Source organism: Micrasema longulum, unplaced genomic scaffold (assembly GCF_059751315.1).
Source record: "Micrasema longulum isolate JH-2025_06_02 unplaced genomic scaffold, ASM5975131v1 h1tg001068l, whole genome shotgun sequence".
NCBI lineage: Eukaryota > Metazoa > Arthropoda > Insecta > Trichoptera > Brachycentridae > Micrasema > Micrasema longulum.
In genome coordinates, this window is record NW_028278256.1 from 248,326 (window position 1) to 257,953 (window position 9,628).

Below are 9,628 nucleotides of genomic sequence, written 5' to 3' on the forward strand. Positions count from 1 at the left end.
AAAGGCTTACATTCAGTTTTTTAAGTTAATCTTTTTACAGGAATACCACAGGGGTGAAACATCTCTCTCCTTATACTTTTTTTCATTTTATTTTATTGAATTCCTAGAAGGAACAGATAATAGTTAACTCTGAACATTGCAAAATTAATTACAAGGCTTTTATTCAGTCATAGGAAACGGCTATAAAATTAAAACATTTCAGTAAATCATAAAAGTGAGGGACAAATATTTTGTAACAAAAATCTTGCCTTTTAACACGCTTTTTATTTATTTATTTATTTATACGCTTCCAAAAAAAGTATAAATAATTATTTTTCCTTAAAGTGCAGATGGTATTTTTTTGTTACATTACACGATATTAAAATAGAAAAAAAATAAACAAATATTAATTGACAATGTTTTAAGAGTATGTCTAAATGTTTCTAGACAGGCTGACTTTCCTCTCTAGAGAGTTATAAAAATATAAATTTGTTGCAACAGAGACGAAATACATTTTAAGAAGGTAATATGAAAGTCTAGGCATTTACTTCACAAAAGTCAACAGATGAAAGAGTTGAGGCAGTGTCGATGTTCGAACATGGTCAGAATGGTGAATGTTACACAGAGTATAAAGTAGCCACTTAAACCAGCCAATGACAGATTATACGCATATTCCCTTCTTAAAAATGGTTTCCCTCGCTGTTGCAACAAATTAAAATCTAAATAATATTTTTTTGTTTCTTATATCACCGAATTGGATACTTTTTATTTGATGAGCTATCAACTAAATAAGTCAATATTTTTACTCGTAAATCAAACATAATTCACTATAAATAATGATAAGAAGGGCTATTAATTGGTTGGGCAGTGTAAAATATACTAATTTATTGAAACTGAAAACCAAGCAACTGAGTAGAACTTTATGTTTCATTATTTTTGTTTTATTTACTTATGTTTTGAATCATTACTTTCTCTAGACTTGTTGGAGCTTAAAACTGTTCTGGCTTCAACCGAACGCCATGATTTTTGGACGATTTATCATCGGAATCGGCTCCGCTGGAACGTTGGTGATAGTACCAACATACTGTTCTGAAATAGTAAACGTGGAGCTCCGGGGGGTTTTAGGGCTTTGCCTGAGTTTCACCTTCAATGCTGGTATTGTGTTCATGTACGTCCTTGGAGCATACCTAAGTTACTTTGTCAACCTTCAAATATTACTCAGCTTTCCTGTGTTCTTCGTCGTCCTGATGTCACGAATGCCTGAATCCCCTTCGTTTCTGGTGAAACAAAAGAAAATAAAGGTAAGGGTCATTTCATTGATATAATCTTTAGAACTCAATTATTTTTTTAGTCATAAACGCCTTTTTATGTAAACTCGTGATAAGTCCAGATATTTTTACAAACCCTACGAGTTATCACCTTAAAGCATTCATTTATATTAATATGACACAAATAATTAAAAAAATAATCAAAGATAACCAATAGAATAATAATATATGTATTTGCAATTGAGAAAAAGTGTAACAATAATTAACATTTTATTTGCGGATGATACTGTCCTTCTAGCCGATATTATGGGAAGCCTACAGCTATTGTTGGACAAAATTCACACTGCTTGTTTGAATGAAGAGCAAGAAATGAATATTTCCAAGTCTAAATGTATGGTTATTCGAAAAAAAACACAAACTTTTCCAATGACTTTAAAACTTGGAGCGCAGGTTATTGAGAAAATCTATTAATATAAATATTTAGGATGCTGGCTGAATGATAAATGGGATCACTCACAAGATATCAAAATCGGAATAGAGATGGCGCGAGACTGCTTTTTCAGAATGCGTGACCTTCTTTGCAGTAGAGACTTTAATTTAGCCCTCCGAATGCGCATTGTACGATGTTACGTTTTGACAGTACTTTTTTACGGCGTCGAAACGTGGACACGCACCCAAAGCACTTTGAAAAAGATCGAAGCCTTTTAAATGTGGTGCTACAGGAAGATGTTAAAAATCTCTTGGGTGGAAAAATCCAAAACGATGACCATAAAGAAAAGAAAACTTGAATACTTTGGGCATGTGATGAGAGGCGAAAAATATAACATTCTACAAGTTATTCTACAGGAAAGGATTGAAGGAAGACGCAGTGCAGGCTAAAGAACTTGCGTGACTAGTTCCATTGTAGCACTCAGTCCTTGTTCAGGGCAGCTGCCAACAAATCGAGAATAGCTACGACGATATCGAACCTCCATCAGTGAGAGGAACGATAAGAAGAAGAAGGATGAAGTGTTTTCTGGTGTATTATTGTATTCATTGTTCGTGGTTGTTAAAAATTTTAAAACCGTACCCATGCCAAAACTCATATAATATCTCAAACAAATGTTTCCTGCTGTCATAATCAGTATTATAAATCAATTACAGTCGGAGAATGCCTATTCCTGTCGTTTAAAGATTTTTATTTACAGGAAGCTAGAGATGCTTTGATTTGGTTGAGACGAGCCCCAATTGATAGTTCTTCAGTACAAAATGAGCTAGACCAACTTATACGTCTTTCCAAACCTACGTATGGAGAAATTTCTACCGGAGGAGGTGAGTATCGTATTAGCACGTCATTTGTGATAATTATTATAATAAAATTACCATAGCTGATTGCAAAACATTATTTACGTAAGAACTTGGCCTTCTTTTAAGTTCAGTGTGAATTTAAAATTGAATTGTGATGGTCTAAACGGCCTCTCGTTTAGACCTTCACAATTCTCTGACAACCACCTTAGCCACCTCGAACCTGCAACTTTCCTGATATAATCGGAATATCTAATCTGGGATATCTCTTCACTTCTGCGTCCTATTCTCGGCCTTCAGTTGATCACTTCTTTTGTCAATCTATCATCTAACATCCGAGAAACGTGACTCGCCTAATTCCACTTTAGCTCCGGTATTATTTTGCCGGCGTTCGCTATCTAAGTATTTTCCCTGGTTCCGATAGTTGATATATTTGATAATTGAGAAACCTGCAAGTATTTTGCAACGCTCATGGAGTAGAATTTAAGTCTCTCACAAATAAATTTACGTTGAGATAGATCTAAGTACTATTGTTTAACTTTTATTTAATGCGTGAATTATAAATTGTTTCATTTTTCTATTACAGCCTGTGATCGAGGCAATAACGAAGTATCTGGAATAAAATTTCTCCGTAAGTATGATATGTAGGTTTAGTTTATTGCATATTGGAATTACTTTTGGCCATACTTTTTTGTAACATGCCTAAAATATTTACCTGAAATAGGCATGTTCCTTCTAACTGCTGTAAATACAAAAATCAAATGTGGCCTTGAAAATTTACCACATTGCTTGCAGGTTTTACCACCTGCTAGATTTTTAAATATTTATTTCATAAAATAGTCAAATGAAGGGGAAGACAAGTCTCATCTAGATTAACTTTTAGAAATATGCTATCAATATTAAAGCCGAGCTGAAGAAATTAGGATTGGCTGACGTTTGGAAGAAAATGTGGGGAAAAGAAGTGAAAAAATTCGCTTAATCTATAATATTGAGTCAACGACTTCACAGTGTGATTCGAGAATTGAAGAAAGACAGTAATTAAATAAGGCAGTTTACGACGATCAGACTCTTGACTGTAATAAGAAAACGTCGAGTGAGAAATGGCAACTTCATCAAGAAATTAATAATAGTTGTATTTTATTTTCAGTTAATTCTCCAGCATCTCTAAGAGCCTTGGCCTTGACATCATCTCTGCTGGTAGCCCAATGTTTCATGGGCATGTTCGCAATTATATCTTATGCTGACACTATTTTCAAAGAGGCTGGTAGCACGTTATCTCCCTCATCATCCAGCATCATCCTTGGGACTCTTCAGCTCATTGGCACTGTTTGTGCATCATTGTTTATTGAAAGACTTGGAAGAAAGGTACGGCTTCTATTATTATTTTTTTTTGTTTAAAAAAAGAAATATTTGCGTTCTTATGATTTACCCAAATATTTAATTTTGAGGGCCATTTTCAACGAGTTGTAAATAACTCACTATTAGAAAATGGAATCAAGTTGGGGTATAGTGGGATTCGAACCACAGACCTTTGGTCCGTGAGTCCGAGACACTAGCCACAGGACCACAACCCGATCAAAATATATTTTGTGTGTACTGCTTTGCATTGGATTTTATTCCAAGAAAGTCAATCGGTTGGCCTTGTTGTGTAGTGGTCAGCGCGTTTGCCTACCATGCAGAAGGTTTCGTGTTCGACTTCCGACATGGTTGACGTAAAATATTGATTTAAAATGGTGTTGTTAAACTAGAATATTTCACAGTTCCTGGACTGGCACCTGAAGCATAAGACTGATCATCTTACCTTTATGTAGCAAATATGATGATGATACGCTGCGATTAATGTATCAATGCAGTGCCCTATGCACCATTAGGTGTGGAAATGATGAGGATGATGATAAAGTCAATATTTCTAGGCCAAAAAATATTACATATTTATATCGGTCGAAAGATGGCTAAGTATGATACGATTATGTCAGTTTTATCCAACTTGAAGGAGATCAATTTCAAAGTTTGATAGGCTCTGAAAAATCTGAATTTTAGTTTACAAGCTTTATTTTGATGTCAGTAAATGCATTAAACATTTTTTTTCCAGAATTTATGTTTCACTATAGCGTGTTTACATAAAATGCTGAAAAAAAATATTTTAGACTTCCTTGACATATCAATCACATTAGGCCATCTAAAGCAATGGCGGCAAAACAAAATACGTTTGTTACCCTCCAAGCCTAGGTCTTTAAAGAACTGGCTACTGTGTGAAATGCAAGAGTTCTTATTCTGTTAAATCTTCTCTTCCAAACCTGATTCCCCAAACTATCTGACTATTCGGTAGGAGGCGAGTTCCTTAACATCCTCAGGTTTAACCAGTGGTCCCCCGAGGATGAGGCTCCTTTTATGATGTAAAGCATCACATTCACATAGAATGTTTAAAGGTTTTTCCTCATATGCACTGCAGAACCTACATCTAGAAGTTTCGGAAAGGTTAATTCTAGAATTTGTTCAATCTGCAATGCTCAGTAAGGGCTCTAGTGATAACCTTCACTTGATTTCGATTGAGCTTTATTAGGTCAAAAGCAATTTTTTGCTAGTACCTTTTATTCATATTATTAAATGGATATGGTCCAAATTATTTTAAAAGACGAAAAAAAAAATTCACAACATCTTGGCTTAATAATGGCAGGGGCATATTGAAAGCTACAAATATGAGATTAGTCAGAACTTTAGTATTTTATAGTAAGACCAAAAGAATGCAATATTGAACTAGATGAATTTGAGATGTGGTGCTGAAGGCGTATGCTAAGAATACCATGGACAGCCGGAAGCATCAACACCTCTTTTCTCTAAGAAATTAAGCTATTAATCTATGACTATGTTGACACATACATATGTAAAATAATCACTTGAAAAATCAACTAATGGCGGGTTATTATAAGCTTTGTAATCGCTAAGACTTCCGAATTCCCCTCTCAAAACAATATCAGTCTTTTCTCTCAGTTTCTTTCTTTTCTAGATTATTCTGATTTCTTCATGCTGCGCTGTCACCGTGTCCTTATTTTCTCTGGGTACATACTTCTGCATTCGCGATTTGGGCTATGACGTGTCATCCTTGGGTTGGATTCCTGTGGTCATCCTTTCCATTGTCATTTGCACGTTTTCTATGGGGGTTGGACCAATTCCATTCATTCTGCCATCGGAAGTGTTTTTAGTTCAGGTAACAATGCAATTTTTTTAAAAGTTTAATATATTTTTTTATTCTTAATAGACAATCAAACTAAGCCAATTTTTTAGCTTTTTGGCTTTTGTATTGTCATCATAACGATTTTAAAAAGTTTTACATTTTCTAAATTACTTCGCGCGTGACGTCACTAGTTCCCTTTGGTGAGTTATTCTGATTTGTAAGTTGGCTTCCTGAAAATTGGAAATCAATCACAACACTCTATCATTGATTGATTTAGAAGAACTGTTTAAGTATTTTTTTTAAAGTACAGAGAAACTACAACTATCCGGATTGATGAACGCCAGACAGGGAGTCTTTTTAAGATTACTTAAATAACAACAGATGGAAGAATTGAATAAATATGGATGCTCAAACATAGGCAAAATGTTGAATGTTACACAATGTGCAAGGTGGCCTCTTAAACCAGCCAATGATCATCAGCCCTGTAAATGCCTTGACTTTCACATTCCCTTTTTAAAATGTTTTTCCTATTTGTTGCAACTAATTTAGATCTACATAACTCCCTAAAAAGGAAGTCCAGCCTGTCTAAACGTTTTGACATAGTCAAAACATTTTTAATAAAATACAACATACCCCACTTGACTCCTACGACTGAACTGTACGAAAAAACACACCAGTTTGAGATATGATACTTGACGAAAATTAAGACGATAAAAATTGGACACGAAATTGCATTGAACATTGCAAGTCGTTAAATAAGTCAATATCGTACATCTTCTCAAATTTTGAAAAGTGACTGATTGCTGAAGAGCAATCCTGAGCAACACCTGAGGATGGGTAATACTGATTACCCGAAACTCGTCGTTTTTTAATGTATTAAACTCTTGTGTGGTAAATTTACAAAGTGTTTTATTTTTAATAAATTCAAGGTATTATAATATTCATATAACGCGAATTGAATCGTTACAATGTAAATTTTTTAAATCGTGGATATTTAGAATCGGATCAAATACTTTCATAATCCACTATTATGATCGTCTAGAGTACTTTCACATCTTGAGCTTAGAATTCAGAAGAATTTTGGCTGGTTTGATATTCTTGCACAAATTAATATCTAACTATATAGATGCCCATGATATTCTTGCTTAGATAAATATTAATGTACCTCGCCGTAACTTGCGCCAATCCTGTCTTTGCTGTGGGAAATTATAAAACTAACATAGGATTCTTTTCCCATCTGCCGAGAATCCTCAGAACAGTGAACGAAATCTCACTAAACGGTACTGTCGACGTGTTCCTACAGCAAGGGCAGGCATTTAAGAAGCAAGCGGTGTAGTCTCTCCTGACTCGCGATGTCACACTTGCCATTTTCGCCTAGATTATGCTATATACATAGCTTTTGTTAATTATACACTTTGTATTTTTAAGTAGATTGTAAGGATGTTTAGATTATGAACAATATTTTGAGTTTGTCCAAATTTTTGTAGACAAGGACTGGATTCAACTCCCTGGGGAGTTGTTAACATTAACATATTACAACAGAGATGAAGAACATTTTAAAGAAGGTAATATAGAAGTCAAGGCATCTACATCATAAGCCCTGCAGATGCCTTACAAACTCAAAATATTGTTGATAAATCCACCTGGTCCATGAAGAAGTATAGAAATTGAAAAAATATAAATTTCAGGCGTTGCCTAGTATGTAGATGAAATAATTCAATTAGATGAATCTCACCCGCGTAAATAAAGGTTTCAGCTCTTTAACTTCACAAACATCAACAGATGAAAGAATTGAAGTAATATAGATGTTCAAATATGGGCAAAATGGTGAATGTTACACAGTGTGTAAAGTGGCCACTTAAACCAGCCAATGACAGGTCATAAGCCCTGTAGATGCCTTGACTTCTATAATACCTTCTTTAAAATGTTCTTCATCTCTGTTGTAATATGTTAATGTTTAGATTAAGTATTACTCATTAATGCCAATCTAAAAAAAAGGTAAGTTTAGATAATTGAAGCTGGGGAATTCTCATTCCCTTCTCTTAACACTTTGTATCCCGGAGCCGTGTAAACACGAAATTATATAACCACGCGTTGTGTCCCGGTCCCGTGTTTTCACGTGGTGTGCCAGCTGTCCAAAAAAGTGCATTTTATTGACATCTAGTGACTTTAATTAGTACTTTTTCGCTGTTGGTAAACTACCTTGAGCTGATTTTTACAAAAATGACGCCATTTAAATTATCCAACGATAACAATACGTGAAAAGACGGGCCTGAGACACAATGCGTGGTTATCATAATCACGTGTTTACACGGCTCCGGGATACATTATTTTTTCTTTTTTCTCTGCTGCATTGGCATGTTTTTATACTTTTAAACTACTTTTAATTACTTATATTATACATGTAAATAAAATCAATATATTGCTGCTCTTACTATAATGTGTCATTAATTTTGAAGATGTTTTTCAAATTGACCTAAATTTACCGTCTTATATTTCACTTAAAGATTCTTCTCATCGTTTCTTTGAATCCCTTAAAATAAATATGTGTATATTTATGTTTTTCCTTTTTTTTTAAAAATGTTATTACTATTTTATTTTATTTTTACATCTGAGCATGTTTTTCATTCTTTATTTCAATTCTTAATTTTTAATTACTCTTAAAAATTTTCTTCATCTTTAATATTATTTCCATTTGTAAATACTCACTACTAACTACAAACTTTAAAATATCTTTTTTTCACTTAAATTTTAATTTTTAAACAACTTTCATTTATGTTTTTCTTTTTCCTTCTCTTTTTTATACTTTCATAATTAACCTTACATATAATTGCTTTATAATATGGAAACTTCACTGGTCCATTAGAATTAAGTCTAATTGTGTAAAATATTAAACTTTGTAACTGTACTGTATGTTTTCTGAATAAATGAAAATATAAAAAAATACAAAAATACACAGCACAAAAAAGGAGTGAGACCCTGAATATGTGCAAAAATTGCAATGTGGCTCTACATAAAGGCCAATGTTGGCAAAACTATCATAATAAAATGACTTGTTGAATTGTTTTAAATAAATATGAGAAGTTTCAATTGATTTAACCCAGTATTTTCATAATTATGACCCTTTTAAGAAACCCTTCACAAAGCATAAAATTTCACAAAAATGGGCCGGGCACTGGGTAAATTCTATGTGTATTCGGTTGGTGCTTTAAGTGTTAATATTTCTGCCTCCCCGTTGTAATTTACTAATCTACTTTTTTGCTCGTCAGGTCCGAAGTCTTTGCTCGAGTATCGGTTTGATCATGATGTGGATCTCCACCTTCGTCATTGCCCAGTTTTACCCCTTCGTTGACGCTCTCGTGGGCAGCCGCGTCGTCTACTGGTTCTTCTCTCTCGTGGGCTGCCTGGTTATTGCGATAGCCGCTTTATTCCTGCCGGAGACCAAAGGTAGACCGATCGAAGACATGGTGGCGCATTTCGAGGGGAAAGCAAAGAAGAAAAAATGTGCCCTCAACAATGAAGAAGCTGGCGAATTCTTGCAGAATGTTCAATTTTTAATGCAAAAAGTGGAAGAAGAAAAGCAACCCAAAAAATAAAATAACTTTTTAATATTTGACGTCTTTTATTTTCAACAATGTTTTGAGTATGTTGAAATGTTTGCAGACATGCTGGATTTCATTCCTAAAGAGTTATTTAGAAGTAAATTTGCCGCATCAAAGAGATAAATCATTTTTAATAGGGGATATGAAAGTCTAAGCATTTACAGGGCTTATGACCTGTCATTGGCTAGGTTTTATTTATTTATTAAAACACTTTATAAACATATATATGTAAAAAACATCACCTACTGCCTCTGCAAAAACGTCGTGAAATAGCGGATATAATTTATTTACTTAAAATTGCCTCTGGTTCAATTGACTGT

The 9,628-nt window shown here is 34.0% G+C and overlaps 1 protein-coding gene across 1 annotated transcript in view; it reads left to right on the top strand.

Annotated features, from left to right (window-relative positions):
• Positions 1-9,302, top strand: part of LOC148277211 (uncharacterized) — a 30,530-nt gene extending 21,228 nt beyond the window's left edge. Inside the window, exons 10-15 of the mRNA XM_088233184.1 lie at positions 957-1,280; positions 2,435-2,558; positions 3,118-3,162; positions 3,679-3,896; positions 5,539-5,739; positions 8,976-9,302. Coding sequence (XP_088089310.1) covers positions 957-1,280; positions 2,435-2,558; positions 3,118-3,162; positions 3,679-3,896; positions 5,539-5,739; positions 8,976-9,302 — 1,239 coding nt within the window. The remainder of the gene's footprint in view (positions 1-956; positions 1,281-2,434; positions 2,559-3,117; positions 3,163-3,678; positions 3,897-5,538; positions 5,740-8,975) is intronic.
• Positions 9,303-9,628: the final 326 nt, after the last annotated feature.